This window comes from Myotis yumanensis, unplaced genomic scaffold, assembly GCF_028538775.1.
Source record: "Myotis yumanensis isolate MYYU_CA2020_CCGP unplaced genomic scaffold, mMyoYum1.0.hap1 SCAF_23, whole genome shotgun sequence".
Lineage (NCBI taxonomy): Eukaryota > Metazoa > Chordata > Mammalia > Chiroptera > Vespertilionidae > Myotis > Myotis yumanensis.
In genome coordinates this window covers 7,835,903-7,855,992 of record NW_027223774.1, presented here as the reverse complement: position 1 = coordinate 7,855,992, position 20,090 = coordinate 7,835,903, and the positions used below count along the sequence as shown (strand labels likewise).

Below are 20,090 nucleotides of genomic sequence, written 5' to 3'. Positions count from 1 at the left end.
CCAGGCCGCCCTCATGCTCAGAACCCTCCCCAGGGCTCCCCAGTACCCCCAGGCCCAGTGTAGTTGGTACCACCCCCCCACTTCCCAGCTTAGCCCACCCTCATCCGCACTTTCCACCCCAGGCCCCGTCCATCCGGGCTTCACCTCCTGCAGCCGCAGCACCTCCGCCTCCAGCCCTTTCAGGCGCTTGTCACTCTCCCGGTTCTGGGCAAAGATCTCCTCCCGGGAGGTGCGTGTCTCCTCCACCTCCCGCCACAGCTCCTTCATCTGGGCCTGCGCAGAACAGAGGGGAGGTTTATGAGTGGCGGGGCCGGACTTGAACCCAGGCCGTCCGGTTTCAGGGCTTACACTTCTAGCTGCTTTGCCACTTGTTTATACGGCTTTGAGTGTGTAAGGGTTTTCTCTTCAAGGATGCTTAAAACAAAGGAAAATTAAACACAGCCCGGCCGGCGTGGCTCGGTGTTGGGTCAGCTATGAACCAGGAGGTCACGGTTCAACTCCCAGTCAAGGGCACATGCCCGGGTTGCAGGCTCAATCCCCAGTAGGAGGCGTGCAGGAGGCAGCCAGTCGATGATTCTCTCTCATCATTGATGTTTCTATCCCTCTCTCCCTCTCCCTTCTTCTCTCTGAAATCAATAATTTTTTTTTTTAAAGAAAAAATAAACACAAGCCACCATGAAAACCCTCACTCTATTTTTACAACAGAATAGTGCATAGCTACTAGTAACCATAGTGAGGGCAACAGCGGGCTTGAGAGTAGTAAGACCGCTGTCACTGTTATGAATATTATTTGCTTGGCCCTAGCTGGTTTGGCTCAGTGGACAGAGCGTTGGCCTGCGGACTGAAGGGTCCCGGGTTCGATTCCAGTCAAGGGCACATGCCCGAGTTGCAGGCTCGGTCCCCAGTGGGCGGCATGCAGGAGGCAGCCGATCAATGATTCTCTCTCATCATCAAAGTATCTCTCTCTCTCTCTCCCTCTCCCTTCCTCTCTGATATCAATGAACATGTTTTGTTTTGTTTTTAAATATATTTTATTGAGTTTTTACAGAGAGGAAGGGAGAGAGATAGAGAGTTAGAAACATCAATGAGAGAGAAACATCGATCAGCTGCCTCCTGCACATCTCCCACTGGGGATGTGCTCGCAACCCAGGTACATGCCCTTGACCGGAATCGAACCCGGGACCCTTCAGTCCTCAGGCCGATGCTCCATCCACTGAGCCAAACCAGTTTTGGCTGAACATGTCTTTAAAAAATATCATTTGCTTGATAATAATAGCTTCTCAGTGTGTAGGCGTTTTCTCTCGGGGACCACATTGTGGCAATTCTTACTTCCGGGGGGGATCTTTCTGCCCCAGAGCTGCCCAGTGGAAACGCATTAGGTCAGCGATGGCGAACCTTTTGAGCTCGGCGTGTCAGCATTTTGAAAAACCCTAACTTAACTCTGGTGCCGTGTCACATATAGAAATTTCTTGATATTTGCAACCATAGTAAAACAAAGACTTATATTTTTGATATTTTATATATTTAAATGCCATTTAACAAAGAAAAATCAACCAAAAAAATGAGTTCGTATGTCACCTCTGACACGCGTGTCATAGGTTCTCCATCACTGTATTAGGAGGACGTAAGCAGTTTCACGAGAGGTGAAATGAGTGTGAAGGGTAATTTAGCCTAATACACCCAAAAGGTTATTTCTGCTTCTAATAATGTAAAAATTATTGAGACATTTCACCTTTTTTCTCTTTTTTTGTACTAAGCCTTCCGAACCCAGTAGGTAATCATAATTTTGGACCCACCACATTATATAGATGCCCAGTAGCCCCACGGGGCTGGCAACCACGGTGGACAGCCCAGTTCTATACGTAAGGAAAAAAGAGACCTGGTGCCCTGGCCACCTGGCTCAGTTGGTTGGCGTGGTGTCCGGTGCACCAAAAGATTGTGGGTTCGAATCCTGGTCAGGGCACATACGTAGGTTTCGGGTTCGATCTCCAGTCAGGGCGCATACAGGAGGCAAGCGATCGATGTTTCTTTCTCACATTGATGTTTCTCTCTCCCTTCCTCTCTCTAAAAATCAATAAAGACATATCCTCGGGCGAGGATTAATTTTTTTTTAAAGAATAAAATCGACTTGGGTTTTTAGAGCATTTTTAGGTTCACAGCAATATTGGGCAGAAGGCACAGAGGTTTTCCATAGACCTCCACCCCCAGGCACCGCCTCCCCACCATGGACATCCCCCGCCCCCAGAGCGGAACGTTGTTACAAATGATGAACCCACCTTGATACATCATTATAAAAAAAATTTTTTTTTTTCCCCTAAACCACCAAATATAACTTTCACAATGTTATTCCCATTTCAAAAATTTAAAAAAATGGGTGAATTGGCCTTAAAAATTAAGCATTTGAAATAAAGGCAATAAAAATATTAAAAGAACCAAGTGAGCCTTTGGGGCATGGATGTTTGTTTATAAGGCCGGTGGGTAATCTGGGTGCTGCTGGGGGTGTGTGTGTAGGGAGGGGTCCAAGCTGGTCTCGCAGGAGCGGAGGTGGGGCCATTCGTCCCCGGGCTTTAGCCCCGCCCCCGCCGGTTTAGGCCCCGCCCCCCGCCCCTCACCTGCATCTTGCGCAGCTGCTTCACCGCCTCCTCCTTGCCCTGCCCCGCGGCCGAGGTCTGGGCCTTCAGCTCCTCCAGCTCCGCCTCCAGCTTCTTGCGCGCGGCCACCGCCAGGGCGCGCTGCTTGCGTTCCTCATCCCGCTCCACCTCTGCATCCCGCAGCTGGGGGGTGGGGGGGGGGATGGGCTCAGGGCACAGGAGGCCCAGGCTCCCTCTACATGCCAGTGACACAGACGTTCAACCCCTGCTCGGACCTGCAGCCCTGTTCCTCCTGCCCCGGCCTCCCCACCCAAGTCCTCCCCTCTGCGCCCATCCCCGCTCCAGCCCCCATCCCGCCCGGTCCTGTAGGGCTCCAGAGGGTCTCTCTACCTCAGAGTTGACCCTGCCCCTTCCCTGCTCCTGGCCCTCGAGGGCTCCCCAGCGCCCTGGGGGCCAAGTCTTGGGCCTTCACCCATGGCTGGATCAGAGGAGATAAAAATACCCAGAGAGCCCAGCCCGCATGGCTCAGCGGTTGAGCAGGACCCAGGAACCAGGAGGTCACTGGTTTATTCCCAGTCATTGCAGCTCAATCCCCAGTAGGGGGCGTGCAGGAGGCAGCTGATCCGTGATTCATCGATGATGTTTCTATCTCTCTCCCTCTCCTCTTCCCTCTGAAATCAATAACAATATATTTTTAAAAAATACCCAGAGACCCCCAGCCTGGGTCACAGTCTCCATTTCTCCTTCCAGGCCTCCCAGCTCCAGTTTCTCCCCCTCCAGTCTGCTGCCCACCAGGCTCCAAGGCAGCGGTTCTCAACCTGTGGGTCGCGACCCCTGAAAATACATCCTGCATATCAGATATTTACATTACGATTCATAACAGTAGCAAAATTACAGTTATGAAGTAGCAACGAAAATAATTTTCTGGTTGGGGGTCACCACAACATGAGGAACTGTATGAAAGGGTCACGGCATTAGGAAGGTTGAGAACCACTGCTCCAAGGGGTCTTTCTGACACTCAGAGCTGCCCCGCCCCCCATGCTCAGTCCCATCACCGTAGAGGCCCCGCCCACCACAGACCACAGGACTGAAGAGCAATGAATGAATGGTGGGGGGTGAATGGACGGGACACAGGAGGAAGCAGGTGGAAGAGGAAGTGAAGGAGGGAGTGAGGCTGTGGGTGAAGGGGTGTGGACAAGCTGGTCAGTGAGCACGTGATGAGTGCGAGGGGAGGGGGGGTCCTGTGGGCTAGGGCCATGGTGGGGAATGAGTTGGGGAAGAGGAGGCGGATGGGCTAGCAGATGGGACTTGGAGAGCAGGTGGGTAGGTGGGAGGGCGGGACTTCCGGCCTCTCGCCCCCTGGAAGCCCCAAGGCACAGCCAGCTGGATGCCACCCTGCAGCTCCCGCGGGTACCTGCTTGGCCAGCTGCCGCCGCCTCTCCTCGCCAGCCTCGTCTCGGCCCTGCAGGTCTCGCTCATGCTGGGCCTTGAGAGCCTGCACGGTCACTTCCAGGCGCAGCTTGGCGTCCTCGGCGGCCGTCAGCTCGTCCTCCAGCTCTGTCACCTGCGTCCGCAGGTCACTGGCCGCCTGTTCTGCCGCCCGGCGGGCTCGCTCCAGCTCATGTACCTGGTGGGGGGGAGAGAGAGTGAGCACGGGGCACCGGGGTCACTAGGGAGGGGGCAGGCCAGGACCCTGGGAGCGTGAGGGGACCCCAAACCCATGTGCCCATCCTAGTTCGTTCCCTCATTCACGCCTCCAGCACTTCCTGTGCACCGACTATGTCTCATTCTGAGCCATTCAAAAGCATTTCATGAAGAACCCGAGTATGATAATTCTATTATCTGAAAGCTCTTGAGAGTCCAATTCAAGTGTCTGCTGGGTCAGCTGACTCTCACTCATGGTGGGTTATCTTGCCATGGGTTTCGTGAGTTTGGATTGTGAGTTCATTTCACTGGGACTTCATCTTTGGGGATCTTGTGTGGAAATGGGTTGAAGGTGTGCAACTTCAGACTCCCCAGGATATCTCAGCTTGGGGGGGGGGCTTCCAGACCTTTCAGGGAAGCATAAATTATTTTAAAAAAACACCCACACAAATACACTGTGAAACAGATCTGGGCTTATGGATTCTTAGAGAGAACCCCCCCGACCCCCATTTCTCTTTGTCGCGTCCTCAGAGAAGTGTCCCTTGACCTGTCAGGGCCTGTTACCCACACTCCTGGCCCTGAGCCCCTCTCCGGCTCACCCCTCATCACATGGTCATTTAACGCGTGCTTAATGGTCCTTTTGCAACACCCGCCTCCCACACTGCACTGCGGTTCCACGGGGCAGGGACTGTGTCTGGTGTGACCACGGCTCAGTGACCCCCATGGGAACGTGTCAGTGACAGTGTCTATTTTTAGCCCTTGGAGGGGGGCACTGGTCTCCCCTCCTATTTGGCACCTGCCAATCAACTTGGTTTACATGAAGGAGTCCAACTTTGTCACATCAATACCCTTTTCCACTACACATAACCTGACAGTTTCCCCCAAGGATAGGCTTTAGTAGCTTGAGAATGAGTTGGATTTTGGCTCCAGTCACGGGGGGTGCAGGCCAAAGGTCCATTTCAAGTTTGGGGGTTCTGTCCAGGCCTGGCTAAAAGCTCCATTGTATTGAGGCCAAAGCCCAGGGACTCAACTAAACACGCATTCAGGCCCTAGCCGGTTTGGCTCACTGGATAGAGCGTCGGCCTGGGGACTGAAGGGTCCCAGGTTCGATTCCGGTCAAGGGCATGTACCTTGGTTGCAGGCACATCCCCAGTAGGGGGTGTGCAGGAGGCAGCTGATCAATGCTTCTCTCTCATCGATGTTTTTAACTCTCTATCCCTCTCCCTTCCTCTCTGTAAAAAAATCAATAAAATTGCAACAGCATGGATGGAACTGGAGAGCATTATGCTAAGTGAAATAAGCCAGTCAATGAAGGAAAAATACCACATGATCTCACTCATTTATGGATAATAAAGACCATTATAAACTTATGAACAAAAATAGATACAGAGGCAGAGCAGCCTCGAACAGACTGTCAAACTACAGCGGGAAGTGCCGGGGAGGGTTGGGGAGCAGGAGGGGAGGGTAAGAGATCAACTGAAGGACTTGTATGCATGCATATAAGCATAACCAATGGACATAAGACACTGGGGGGTAGGGGAGGCCAGGGGATTGTCAAGGGCGGGGAAAAAAAGGAGACATATGTAATACTCTTTGTAATACTTTAAGCAATAAAACCATTTTAAAAAATCAATAAAATATATATTTAAAAAAACACAAAACACGCATTCAGTCAGTGCCTCTGTCATCAAGCAGGTGGCTCTGTCCCTGGCTCTGTCCCTGCCATGGCTGGTGCCTCACAAACATATGTATTGGGTGAAGGAAGGATGAAGGGGAGGGTGGGCCTTTCAGAAGGCTGGGTACTGGCTGGGTGAGGTGGCCTGGGAACAGGCCTGGGGTGCCCCTCACAGGCCCTGGAGGGATGTATGAGTCGGGACAAGACAGAGGCCTGGTGGGGAAGGCCTGTGTGGGCTTCGGGGTGACGAGGTGGGGTCTGCTCACACTGTGGGTCTGTGTGTGTGTGTGCGAGCACGTGCGTGCACATACTCATGTCTAGGGAGTGATTCTCAGCCTGTGTGTGTTGTAGTAAATTCTCTTCATATTTTGTCTCAGAGTATTCACACACACGTGTGACGAGTGTGAACGTCTGTGCTTCATGGAAGATTCTCCTCACATGCCATGGACACACACACGGACAGGTAGGTTTTGTGGGCAGCGCTCACGTGTTGTGTGTGAACATGTGTGTTCGACGGAAGATTCTCCACATGGTCTGTGTGCATGTGAACATGTGGGTTTGGTCAGCAGCTCTGCTCCTGTCGTGTGCGTGTGTATGAACACGTGACATGGGTGACTGGGTCCCTTCATGTTCTGCAGGTGACAGCACACGTGTGCGTGCAGTTGTCGCAGGGGTGTCTCGGGGAGGGGGCCCCCACTCACGCTCTTGCCCACGTCATCCTTGCTGCTCAGCAGTGCCTCCAGCTCCGCCCGGAGGGCCCGGTTCTGCCGCTCCAGCTCCTCACGCGCTTCCTGCTCCTCCTCCAGCGCCCGAGTCAGCGACAGGGTCCGGGCCTCACGCTCCCGGCCCTCGGCCTCCACCCGTTCTCGTTCCTCCACCGCCCGCAGCACAGCGGCCTTCTCCTCTGCCAGGAGCTTGGGGGTTGCGGGAGACAGGGTGGGGGAAATAGATTAGCTGAAAGGAGAGTACAAGGGGGTGGGGAATAGGGAGCAGCCAGGGACAGAGACAGACAGACAGGCAGGCAGACAGGCAGAGGCAGAGACACAAGAGGGAGGTAGAGGGATTAAGATGGCAAACTAGCCCCGCTCTTCAATGGGTGAAACTCATCAGCTGCTCACTGTGGACACTGGACAGAGGAAAGGGCTTCTTCCTTTCGGGGAAGTGACAGAAGAAAACATATACCTATATTTCAAAAATGTACTTTAACCTTTACTGTTTTTTTTTTCCAGGCACAGTGATTTAAAACAATAACATTTACAATACAGGCAAAGGAAGAGGGTGGACTCAGTCAAGAGAAAAATCAGTCCATGAAAATAGATCCACAGATGACCTTGATATCATCACACAAGGGCTATGATAAGTAAGTTTCAGGACAAGACGGATACAATGGATGAAGAGATGGTTATTTCAGGAGGGATTAGAAATGGTAAAACAGAACCCATCAGAACTAAAAACTATAATTTCCAAACTCAAAATGTCCATGGGAGAAACTGGGGGAAGACTAGACATGGAAGAATTAGTACATGTGAAAACAGGTCAATAGAAATGATCCAAATAGAGTGAAGAAAAAAAAAGTGTAAAAAAAATTAACAGTCCTAGCTGGTTTGGCTCAGTGGATAGAGCATCAGCTTGTGGACTAAAGGGTCCCGGGTTCAATTCCAGTCAAGGGTACATGCTTGGGTTGCAGGCTCGATCCCCAGGAGGGGGCCTGCAGGAGGCAGCCAATCAATGATTCTTTCTCATCATTGATGTTTCCATCTCTCTCTCCTTCTCCCTTCCTCTCTGAAATCAATAAAAAAATATTTTTAAAAAAATTAACAGAGCTTTAATAATGCACGAGACAGCACCAGGCAGTCAAACATACCCGTGTTTGGAACTGGAAGAAACCCAATGGGATCTAGAAAAAAATCTACCAGCCCTAATAAGCGAGGTTAGCTAGACTGTAGGAAGTAATATCAAAATATACAAAAATCGATTGTATTTCTATACCTTGGCAGCCAGAAATTGAAACAAAAACAATACCACTAAAATAGCATCATAAATATAAAATGCTTAGAAATAAATCTGAAAAAAGATGTGAAAGATATACACTGAAAATTACAAAACATTCCTGAGCTAAATTAAAAATCTAAGCCTGCATTCCCCACTCCCCCAAAAAGAAGATCTAACCCGGCTAGCGTGGCTCAGTGGTTGAGCATTGACCTGGGAATCAGGAGGTCATGGTTCCATTCCCGGTTGGGGCCCAGCTAGGGCACATGCCCAGGTTACAGGCTTGATCCCCAGCAGGAGACCTGCAGGAGGCATCTGGTCAATGATTCTCTCTCATCATTGATGTTTCTATCCCTCTCCTTCTCCCTTCCTCTCTGAAATCAATAACAAATATATTTTAAAAAAAATAAAGATCTAAATAAATGGACCATGTTCCTGGGCCGGAAAACTCAATATTATTAAGATGTCAGTTCTTTCCAAATTGACCTAGAGATTCAACGCAGTCTCAAATCAGGAGGATTTTTGTGGTGCAGAAACTGACAAACTGATTCTGAAATACATATGAAAATGCCTAGGACCTAGAAGAGGTAGATATTGTCAAACGGCTAAATACCAACGATAAAGAGAACAAACTGAAACCAGCTAGAAAAACATATCACGTGACCCTCCCGGAAACCATGATTTCAATGTCTGCTAACTTTTCATTTGAGACGATGGAAGCCAGAGATCATGGAATGATCTCGCCCAAGTGCTGAAAGAATAAAAATATTTACCTAGAATCTATCCAGCGAAAATAGCTTTCAAAAGTGAAGGCACAATAGTGATGCCTCCATTTTCTGGTTGGAAAAATAAAAACACCAGGCTCAGAGAGGGTGGAGCAGTTTGCCCAGCCACACAGCCTGGAAGGGACTGAGCTGAGATCCAAAGCTCCAGGCTGGCTGATCTCAATGCGCTGGGGTTGTGTGATCTTTGTTTCATCTTCAGATCGCCCAGTGCTTGTTACTATCCCCATTTCCTAGATGGGCACACTGAGGCTGAAATGGGGAAAGCCGCTGGCCCAAGGCACACGGGGAGAGCCGGCAGGAGCAGTGAGATGTATTTCATTTAATCCTCGCCAGCACCCTTTGGTGCACCTTCAGGACATGTTTGGGGGGAAAATGGAGGGGCTACCAATGGGTGTCTTATTTTATAGACTCAGAGGGAAGAAGCATCTTGTCCTAGGATTTGCCCCGCCCCCAAGTTCACAGCGGAGCTGTGACATCACACATTCCTCATTGCCCACAGTGACCCTGGGAGGCAGGATTAGCATCCTGCTGGCCCAGCAGAGTAACGGGGTTCGGGGACCGAGGGGGCCCACCTGGTCGAATTTGCGCTGCTTCTTCTCCAGCGTGCTCACGAGCTGCCGCTGTTGCTCCAGGTCCATGGTGGCGTCGTCCAGCTCCTGCTGCAGCCGCCGGCGGCCCCGCTCCAGCCGCTCCACCACCTCCGTCTTTTCTGTCAGGCGCTGCATCAGGGCCTCCGCCTCGCGGGCAGCCCGGCGCCGAGCCTCCTCGCCTGCCTCCAGTGCCCCTGCCTCCTCCTCCTGGCGCCGCCGCCACTCTGAGAGCTGGGGGTGGGGGTGGGGGGAGAGGAGAGAGGGTGGGTGGTAGTCATGGCTGTGACCGAGGGGTGAGCTGGTAGCACCCCATTTCCCAGATGAGGAGACTGAGGCCTGAAGAGGGAAATGGCTCACTGCACTGGAGGAGGGTTGAGGCTGTGAGTTCTATGACCCTCAGCTTTCCCAAGAGATTAATACTATTCCCTCTGGGACCAAGACGGTGAGTCTGACCCGGGCTCTGCCCTGGGGAACCCCCAGTCTGATGGAGAGAACTGAGTGTCGCAGCCAGGGTGATGGAGGCTAAAGTATGGGAGCCAGGGGAGTCCTCAGGAGGGGCTCAGCATCTGTTTAGAACATTTAAGGGAGACTTCCTGGAGGAGGGGGCATTTGCAATGGATCTTAGACTATACACAGGAGTTTGCCAGTTGAAGGAGGATATTTGCAGGCATGTACTCCATGCTCATTCATTCAGCAGGCATTGCTCAAGGCCTCCCATAAATCGGGCTCTCTGTTGGCCCACCTTGGGGACCAGATCTAACTCAGGGTCCCCCTTTAAAGGAGCTCTCCGGTTGGTGGGGGGACTCATGGGCAGAGAGTGTTCCAGCCCAGGGTGATTGGCATGGGAACGGGGAGAAAGAAGGGTTGTAGGAGCTCAGAGGAGGGTGGCCAGGGACTTCCCACGATAGGGGGCGCTGACGCTGAGTCCTGAAGAACGAAGTGAAGTGGGGAAGGAGGGAGAGAGGAATGCAGCCAGAGACAAAGGGGAGGACCAGAGACCGCAGGGCGTCCGACGCCCGGCTGAGAGGCATGAGTTTCGTCCAGGGGAGCCGGGAGCCATGGCCGGCTGTGAGCAAGGGGAGGGCAGGGCCAGCTCTGGGGCAGGAAGACTGTGTGGAGAATGAGCCAGGAGAGAGAGGAGAGACTGGAGGCAGAGGGGCATTGAAGGGAGGCTGAGAGGAGGATCCGGGGGGGCAGAGGACGAGGCCTCAGCAGGGCTGGGGCGGTGTAGACGGAAAGTGGGCGATAAGACAGAAAGTCAGGGCTCTGCACCGACGGGTTGTGGGGCTGAGTGACAGTCAGAGGCGGGACTGGCACCCAGAAGTCTGGGCTCTGACTGGTCGGATAACGGGGCCGTCTCTGAGCCAGGGAACCAGCAGGAGCAGGTTGGGGGACCAAGTGTCCCCTGGCCTCCCCCCAGGACTTCTCACCTGGACCTGGGCGGTCTGCAGCTCACGGCCGGCCCGCTCCCTGGCCGTCGCCTCCTCCTCCAGCTGCTCCCGTAGCCCGGCCACGTCAGCCTCCAAGGCTCGCACCCGGGACCCCAAGGCCAGCTTTGCCCTGGTCTCCTCCTGCAGTAGCTCCTGTAGATGGGGGCGGGGGGAGAATGGAGGTCAGGTGGGGGCAGAAAGGTGGGAGGGGCTGGGTACAAGGGCGGGGGCAGGGGGGGGGGGGAGGTCACCTGGGCATCGTGCAGCTGGGCCTCTGTGCTGCTCAGCTCCTTGCTCAGCCTGATGGCTCTGGACTCGGCCTCACTCAGTGCCCCAGACACGTTCTCGAGTTCAGCCTGTGGGAAAGGGGTACTTCCTAATGGCGGCTTCCACCCAGCCGACCCCAGCGGCTCCTCCACCTCCAATCCCTACCACACGGCTGGTGGCTGGTGGGAATGTGAATGGCACAGCCACTGTGGAAAACAGTCTGGCAGTTCCTCAAACGGTTAAACACAGAGTTTCCCTATTGCCTAGCAATTCCGCTCCGAGGGGTGGACCCAAGAGAAATGAAAACATATGTCCAAGCAAACACATGTACAGGGACGTTCATAGCAGCATAGAGAAAGGTAGAAACAACTCAAATATTCATCAGCTGGTGAGTGGATAAACAGAACGTGCCCAGGAACTATTCTAAGGGCTTTATAACTTTTGGCTCACTGGATTCACACACCAACCCTCAGAGGCAGATACCACTACTATTCCCAGTTTACATAAAGGAAAGCTGAGGCACAGAGAGGTCAGGAAAGGTGCCTGGGAGCACACAGCTACAGCTGGGGGAACTGAGATTTGAGCCCAGGCAGACTGGCTCTGGAGCTGAGCTGTCCGAGATGGCAGCCACCAACCAGATGCAGCCATTTACACTAAAATGAAATAAAAGCAAAACTCCAGTTCCTCGCTTGTACCTGGCCACATTTCAAGGGCTCACTAGCCAAGGGGATAGCACAAATACAGAAAATCCCCAACACTGAAGAAACTTCCGGATAGAACTTGTGCTCTCAGCCACCATACTGGACTCTTGGTGCCACTTTTACTCTTGCAATATGCCCAGTGCTTGGCACAGTGGTGTCTGCATAGCATGGTTCCACTTGGGATAGACCCTTGTGGTCCCCCCAGATCCATTCTCCCTTGGTCCCACTGTGACCGGCTATTAACCAGGCCCATGACCGTCAGCTAGAAACTACATTTCCCAGCCTCCCCTTGCAGTGAGCTGTGGTCACGTGATTGTGGTATGGCCAATGACATGCAAGCAAGTGATGTATGCAAATTCTGTCCCTTCCTAAGCTGGAGCACAGATGTGCCCACAACCCAGATTCCACTCTGAAGACGAGGTCAACGCTTCGGGGACAAGACCGGCTCTTGAGTGACCTCATGGAGCCTAGGGTCCTGCCAGCCTCAAATGCTTACCTTGAGCCTTTTTCTTTTTTAAATATTTTTATTGATTTCAGAGAGGAAGAAAGAGGGAGAGAGAGATAGAAACATCAATGATGAGAGAGAATCATTGATTGGCTGCCTCCTGCATGCCCCCAACTGGGGATCCAGCCCACAACCCGGGCATGTGCCCTTGACAGGAATCAAACCTGGGACCTTTCAGTCCCCAGGCCGATACTCTATCCACTGAGCCAAACTGGGTAGGGTCTGAGCCTGTTTCTTGAGAGGGAAAGACGTGTATTCTATTCAAGCTGATGATTTCTGGGGTCTCTTTGTTATAGCAGCCTAAGCGGTTGGGGAATTAAGGTCAGTCTTCCCTCTGTTCTTTTTGCTGTTTGTGTCCTCAATAATGAACAGGTATTGGTCATTTAGTTAAAAAGCCCAGAATCCACTGCTTGCCTCGCAGTTACACGGATATTGTCCTCACACGGTTCCAGGCATTCACTGTGGCCTCTTCTAATCAGACCACGGATCATTGAAGGCCCAAAGAGAAAGTGGAGTCTGGGCTGTGGCAGGGTTAAGAGCTACAGGGTCAGGCAGGCCTAGGTTCGAATTCCGGCTCTGAATGACTTTAGACCAGCGGTTCTCAACCTGTGGGTCCCGACCCCTTTGGCGGTCGAACGACCCTTTCACGGGGGTCGCCTAAGACCATCCTGCATATCAGATATTTACATGACGATTCATAACAGTAGCAACATTACAGTGATGAAGTAGCAACGAAAATAATTTTATGGTTGGGTCACAACATGAGGAACAGTATTTAAAGGGCCAGAAGGTTGAGAACCACTGCTTTAGACAATCAACCCCACCTCCCTGGGCCTCAGTTTCCTCGTACGTAAAGTGGGAACAGAATTAGCACTGCCACCAAAGAGGAGTCGGGAGGATGCCGTGAAATACACAGGATGTTTGGTACGTAGTAAACTCTCTCCAAATGCTAGCCACGCATGCGTGATGATGTTGGAAAAGTTGGAAGGGACGGACAACAGGGCCGACGTGGACCAAACAGAAGCCCAGAGAGAGGCGGTCTCACTCAAGGTCACAGAGCAGAGACCACCGCGGCCCCGCTCACCTGGGCTCGCTGCAGCTTCTCCGCAGCCTCTGCGCGTGCCCGCTCCCCGTCGCCGGCCCGGCCCTGCACCTCCTGTAGCTGTGACTCCAGGCGGCGCCTCCGCTGCTCGCCCTCCTGACGCGAGGCCTGCAGGTTACTCAGCTCTGCCCGTAGCTCAGACACCTCGGTCTCCAGAGCCAGCCGGGTCTTGTCCCAGACACCTTTGCCCTGGCAGGGGGAGAGAAACAAGCAAAGGTTTAAGGTTTCCCCACTAACCGGGCACATGCCTGCCTCAGGGCCTTTGCACTGGCTCTTTCCTCTACCTGGAACTCACTTCCCTCTGATGCCGGGATGGCTCAACTCACCTCCCTCAGTTTAAAAAAATATATATATATTTAAATATATTTTTATTGATTTCAGAGAGGAAGGGAAAAGGAGAGAGAGATGGAAACATCAACGATGAGTGCAGCTGGCATGGCTCAGTGGTTGAGCATCGACCTATGAACAAGAAGGTCATGATTCGATTCCCGGTCAGGGCACATGCCCAGGTTGTGGGCTCGATCCCCAGTGTGGGACTTGCAGGAGGCAGCTGATCCATGATTCTCTCTCATCGTTGATGTTTCTATCTTTCTCTCCCTCTCCCTTCCTCTCTGAAATCAATAAAAATATATTAAAAAAAGGAAAAAAGAAAAATCACAAACCGCCCACCTCGCACCTGATCCCCTCTTCCGGGCCCTCATTTTCCCACAGCACTTAGTACCCCAACAGCTATTAGGAATGTTTATATTGTCTGCTCTCTGCTGCTCCTGCCAGAACGCGCACCCCACAGGGGAGGGAACATTGGTTGTTTTGTTCACCGCTGGGTGCCCTAGTACCATCCCTGGAACACAGTGTGCGCTCAGTTAATGCTGAATGGAGGGGAAGCGAGGACATGGATAGGTAAGGAAAGAACCCCAGACAGATGGGCCAGCCTAGAGCCAGCCAGCAATACCTCCTCCAACCCAGCATCCTGCCCTCCTTCCCCATGGCCCCCAGAACTGCCCTCCCCCCTCCCCCCTCAACCCCCCACTCCTGCCCTAACTCACCCTCCGGGCCTGCTCCAACTGTTCCGCCAGCTCTCCCAGCGCCTGGCCGTGGCGCTGCCTCAGCTCTTGCACCGCTATCTCGTGAATGCGGGTCTCCTCCTCCAGAGCCTTCTTCAACTCCGTCACCTCCTGTTCCCTCTTGGACCTTTGGGGCGGGGGAGGGGATAGAATTTCAGAACAGAGGAAGGCAAGGACTTTGGGGGAGCCCCTGACAGCTAGTTGTGCTTCTTTTTATTCTTTCTCTCCAAGGATGGGGACCTCACTCTACATTCCTTAAAGAATCTAGGCATTGATACTGTGCAAGGCATGTGGCTTTAAGGGTGAACTCCTAGTCATCCTTCAAAACCCTGTTCAAAAGGCCCCTTTTCAGGGAAGTCTTCCTGAACTCCCTCCCACAGATGTGCCTTAGGGGCCTTCGCTTATCATGCAACGCTACTCCATTAGAGCATGCTTTGTCCTGGATTGGGTCTGTTCTGTGCCCAAATCTGCCTCTCCCAAGACTGGAAGTTCCTGGGGGCAATGCCTGGGTGTGACTCATCTCTAACCCCAGGCTGGCCAGAGCTGGTACTCAATAACCAATTGCTGAATTACTAAATCTCTGTGTAGATGGATATTTCTCACCCAGTCCTTCTCCCCTGCCCCGCCCCGCATGTGCCCAGGCTGTGGTGGCCGCGGGCAGCCCGCCTCACCGGAGCTCCTGCTGGGCGTTGGTGGAGTCCAGCGTGTCCTCCAGCTCGCCCCGCAGGGCCTCCAGCTCCTCGCCCAGGTCCCGCCGCTGCTTCTCTGCCTTGGCCCGGGCCAAGCGCTCGGCCTCCAGGTCTTCCTGGGCCTCGGACAGTCCTGCTTGCGCCTCCCGCAGGGATTTGAGCAGCTGGGCGCGGGCCCCGCCCTCCTCCTCGGCCCTGGGGGCAGACGAGGACCAAGGAGTTAGCCACAGGAGCAGGCAGGGGGCAGGATGACTTCTCGGGGCGAAGAGGCCAGATGAGGACTTTGGGGCGACCCGTCTTGGGTTCAAATTCAGCTCTGGCCCTGGGCATGTGCCTCCAGTACTCAGCCTCAGTTTACCTAGCTGTAAAATGGGAACGACGCTGATAGTAATCCCAGGGACATTTATGAAGCTCCTACCACACGCAAGCCCTTTAACTCCATGGTCTCATTCAGTGCTTATGACAAATGAGGAAACTGAGGCACAGGGCAGGGAAAGCCCTTGCCCAGGTCACACGGTCAGTGAGTGGCAGAGCTGACCGCACAGACCCACCTCATGAGCCCTAAGGGACACAGCCTCTTGCAGAGAGAAGCTGAGTGGAGGGCCAGCGCAGACCGGGGCTGTGCAGATGGGTTTGCATCCCCTGCCGGGCCACCATCTGCCTGGCAAGTGACAGCCTCTCTGAACGGCAGGTCCTGGCCTGTGAGAGGACGTGAACAGCCACCTCCCAGGGTTGCTGCGGGGAATGGCGACAAAAACCACGGGAGTGCAAAAGGCGACCTGCTGTATGATCCCTGTTGTCAAGAACAGGAAAGTCTGCCTGGCCGGTGTGGCTCAGTGGATTGGGCATCGTCCTGTGCACCAAATGGGGGCTGGCTCAATTCGATTCCGGGTCAGGGCACATGCCTGGGTCTCGGGTTCCGTCCCTGGTCAGGGTGTGTGCTGGAGGCAACTGATCAATGTTTCTCTCTCACATCAATGTTTCTCCCTCTCTGTCTCTCTCTCCCTCTCCCTTTCTCTCTCTCAAAATCAATTAAAAAAAAACACGTTTGAAAAAAAAGAATAGGAAAGTCCTATGTGGATAGAAAGCGGGTTGGTGGTGCCAGAGGCTGGGGGGAGGGGGAATGGGAGTGGCAGCTTAGTGGGCACTGGGCCTCCTTTTGGGGGTCATGAAAACATTCTGGAGCCCTAGCCGGTTTGGCTCAATGGATAGAGCGTCGGCCTGCAAACTGAAGGGTCCCGGGTTCGATTCTGGTCAAGGGCACATGCCTGGGTTATGGGTTTGATCCCCAGTGGGGGGCGTGCAGGAGGCAGCCTATCCATGATTCTCTCTCATCATTGGTGCTTTTCTCTCTCCCTCTCCCTTCCTCTCTGAAATCAATAAAAATATATTTTTAAAAAAAGGAGAAAATAACAAGACCATCGGAATAAAATAATGAAAATTGGTTAACAGACACACCAGCATTCACCGAGGGCCCAGGGTGTGCCAAGCGTTTGATGAACACCTTCTTATTTAATTCTACACTCACCCCCATTTTACAGATGAAGAAACTGAGGCCACAGAGGTAATGTCACGTGGGTGAGGTCACATGGCCAGGAACCCAGAAGTCAGACTCCAGTTGTGTGTTCTTAACCACACACACACACACACACACACACACACACACACACCGTGTACCAGCGATTCTAAGAAGCACATCTTTCCTATAATCAAGGCGTCTCAGTTTGCATGAAGCACAGTGGGTCAAAAGCATCTGAAAAACCCACTGCCCTATCCGGCACACAGTAGGCGCTCAATAATCGTGAATGGCTGTCGTAATGATTATGATTCCTCAGCTGGTCAGACCGCTTTTCAAGTCACTGACTCTGGGCTGCTCAGGGTTGGGAGGGGAATGGGGGAGAAGAAACCGAATTTTCTTGCCTCGCTTCTGACCCGGAACCATGCAAGTTACTAGACACCAGGGCCTCGGTTCACTTTTCCCTTAAGCAGGCGGGGCTGGAGCCCCCCGGGCCGTTTCACACAAGGGGACACTGAGGCTCAGAGGGGGTGGCGTGTGCACGGCTGTGCGTGGTTCTCCGCTGGGCTCTGCACCGGGAGGATCTCACGGGCAGGCTGTGCTTTGTGCCTGGCGCCCCGCCAAGCGCTCCTCCCCCTTCCCCAGGGCACCTGGCCAAGGCGGCCTGCAGCTCCTCCTCCTTGCGGCCCAGCTGGGCCCGCAGCTCCTCCACCCGCTGCTGCTGCTCCACCATCTGCTCCTGCAGCTCCGAGCTCTCGCCGTCCAGCCGCCGCTTCAGCTTCTCCAGCTCCTGGCGGCCCTTCTCCTCCTTCCGCAGGCGGTCTGGGGGCGGGAGGGGACCATGCTCGAGGGCTCCACACCCACCGCCGCAGCTCCCACGGAGACCCACGGTCCCACCCTCCCTTGCCGGGTGTGTGAGGCTCAGCGCAGCCTCCTCTTTCCAGCTTCCCCCTCTCGGGGAGCGCCCCAGACCCTGGGCCAGACCCCAGACTGTCCCCCCCCACGCCCCCCACAATGACAGCCCCTACTCCTGCTCACTGCCTCTCTCTGCCCTGCCCTACCCTCTCCCCCATCTCCCTGCGCTTGGTCCCTTTGGCTTCTGATTCCGAGTGCATAGCAAGGGACAGAGACAAAAAAATGTCTGTAACAGTGGGTGGGACAGTCCGAGAGAGAGAGAGAGAGAGAGAGAGAGAGAGACCCAGGACACCAAAGAGAATGGCCCTGAGCGAGACAGAAACTCAGCGCTGAGAAGACACCCAACCTGTCTCCGGCCTTCTTTCCTGCCCCCATTTAGCAGATACAACCACTGAGGCCCCGCGCACGGCACAGGCGGCTGGCCTGAGGTCCCCCAGGGCGCGTGCACAGCCCCCACTGCGGGCGGGCGCTCACCCTCCATGTCCGCAATCGTCGCCTCGTATTTCAGTCGCAGCTTATTGAGGCTCTTGACCTTCTCCTCCTCCTCAGCGGCCTGGGACGAGAACTCGGCCAGCCGCTCCTCCAGCAGCCTCCGCTCCTGAGGGCGGGGGAGGTGGGGGCGTCAGCGGGTCTGCTGTCTCCATCCTTCCTTGCCCTCCTGCCCCAACCCCTTCCCCCCTTCCATTCGCTAAGGCAAACATGTCAAACTCGCGGCCCGCGGGCCACAAGCCTCGTTTATTTGGCCCGTGTTAGCCTTTGAGTTGGACGTGCTTGCTAAGTAAGGTCTGTTCTCGGCCCCGATCCACACGGTGGGTGTAGACGTCCATTACTGGAAACACAGCACCATTCACTGACCACCAGCCCCTGATGGGCCCTGAGGGAGATTCTAATCATTTGCTCTTTTTTCTTTTCTTTTTCTTTTTTTTAATTTTCACCCGAGGATACTTTTCCACTGATTTCCAGAGAGAGTGGGAGGGAGGGGGAGAGACCGAGAGAAACATCGACGTGAGAGGGACACAGCGATTGGTTGCCTCCGCCAGGGCCAGGGATTGAGCCTGCAACCGAGGTCCGAGCCCCTGACAGGAATCGAACCTGGGCCTTTCAGTCTGCAGGCGGGCCCTCTATCCACTGAGCCAAACCGGCTGGGGGTCTAAGCACTTGCTCTTATCAACGACACTGCGGCCAACGTCCTGCGCGTCTGCCCCATCCCTGTGCGAGCGCCGGACCCTTGCTGCGGCCCGAAGCAGGGATCGCGGACCCACAGCGTCAGCCTCAGAAGCCGAATCTCGCCCCACCCGGACCTGCTCCGTCAGAGTCCGCTTCCACCAGCTCCCCACGGGGTTCCGGGGCACACGGGGTTTGAGAAGCACAGGCCGGAGCAGTACTTTTCCAACCGTGAGCAGTTTCCGAAATCCATACAGGCATGTTCCAGAAAGCCCCCGTGCACCACGGAGCTGCCAGGTCACCCTGATGGCGGGAACAGACCACGCCCCTCCCCCCGCCCCCCTGGTTTTTTGTCCTGTTCCGACACAGCTTATAATTAAGTCACAAAGTGCGATCACATCGATTTCCTCTGGGGACGCAGCCCCCTCTCCCCTGTGAGGGCGCCGATGGCTTTCCAGTTAGCTCCATGCCATATGCCCCGTGCCCAGGGCAGCCCGGGCTGTGGCTGGTTACAGATTCTTCCCCGTGTGCCCCTCCGGCATGGAGTCTAACTCCCCACCTCTTGAATCTGTGGCTGCTTTAAGCTCAGGGCTCTGCAAACCAGTGTGCAGGCCAAATGCAGCCCGGCGCCTGCTTTTATACCTAAAGTTCCATTGGGACACAGCCACCCCCATTCGGTGATGCATGGTCTGTGGCTGCTCTCTCGCTACAATAATGGAATTAAGTGGCTGTGCCCCGGCCGGGTAGCTCAGTGGGTTACAGTGTCGTCCTGGTACGCCAAGGTGGCGGGTTTGATTCCCAGTCGGGACACGTACAGGAATCAACCAGTGGATGCACAAAGAGGTGGCACAACAAATCGATGTCTCTCTCTCTCTCTCTCTCTCTCTCTCAAGTCAACAAATTTTGAAATAAAATAAAAAAGAGTTGGCCGAGCTGGCGTGGCTCAGTGGTTGAGCATTGAGCTATGAATGAGGAGGTCAAGGTTCAATTCCCAGTCAGGGCACATGCCCGGGTTGCAGGCTTGGTCCCCAGTGTTTTGCATGCAGGAGGCAGCTTATCAGTGATTCTCTCTCATTGATATTTCTTTTTTTTTCTTTTTTTAAAATATATTTTACTGATTTTTTACAGAGAGGAAGGGAGAGGGATAGAGAGCTAGAAACATCGATGAGAGAGAAACATCGATCAGCTGCCTCCTGCACACCTCCTACCGGGGATGTGCCCACAACCCAGGTACATGCCCTTGACCGGAATCGAACCTGGGACCTTTCAGTCTGCAGGCCGACGCTCTATCCACTGAGCCAAACCAGTTAGGGCTCTCATTGATATTTCTATCTCTCTCTCCTCCCTGAAATGAATAAAAAAATATATTTAAAAAAATAAAATAAAATAACGGAGTGGTTGTGGCAGAAGCGGAATGGCCCACAGATGTCCACCATCTGGAAACGTTTGCCGACACCTGAGCA

The 20,090-nt window shown here is 53.8% G+C and overlaps 1 protein-coding gene across 5 annotated transcripts in view; it reads right to left on the bottom strand.

Moving 5' to 3' along the window:
• The window catches only part of MYH14 (myosin heavy chain 14), a 91,893-nt gene that overhangs the window by 9,581 nt on the left and 62,222 nt on the right, over positions 1-20,090 (bottom strand). For all 5 annotated transcript variants that reach the window (XM_070402617.1, XM_070402620.1, XM_070402621.1 and 2 more), the window contains 12 exons: positions 17,938-18,061; positions 17,199-17,370; positions 15,015-15,227; positions 14,326-14,470; positions 13,262-13,468; positions 10,956-11,060; positions 10,705-10,857; positions 9,257-9,505; positions 6,612-6,824; positions 4,006-4,218; positions 2,613-2,774; positions 145-273 (listed from right to left, as the gene is read on the bottom strand). In XM_070402617.1, the coding sequence (XP_070258718.1) occupies positions 145-273; positions 2,613-2,774; positions 4,006-4,218; positions 6,612-6,824; positions 9,257-9,505; positions 10,705-10,857; positions 10,956-11,060; positions 13,262-13,468; positions 14,326-14,470; positions 15,015-15,227; positions 17,199-17,370; positions 17,938-18,061 (2,085 nt within the window). The remainder of the gene's footprint in view (positions 1-144; positions 274-2,612; positions 2,775-4,005; positions 4,219-6,611; positions 6,825-9,256; positions 9,506-10,704; positions 10,858-10,955; positions 11,061-13,261; positions 13,469-14,325; positions 14,471-15,014; positions 15,228-17,198; positions 17,371-17,937; positions 18,062-20,090) is intronic.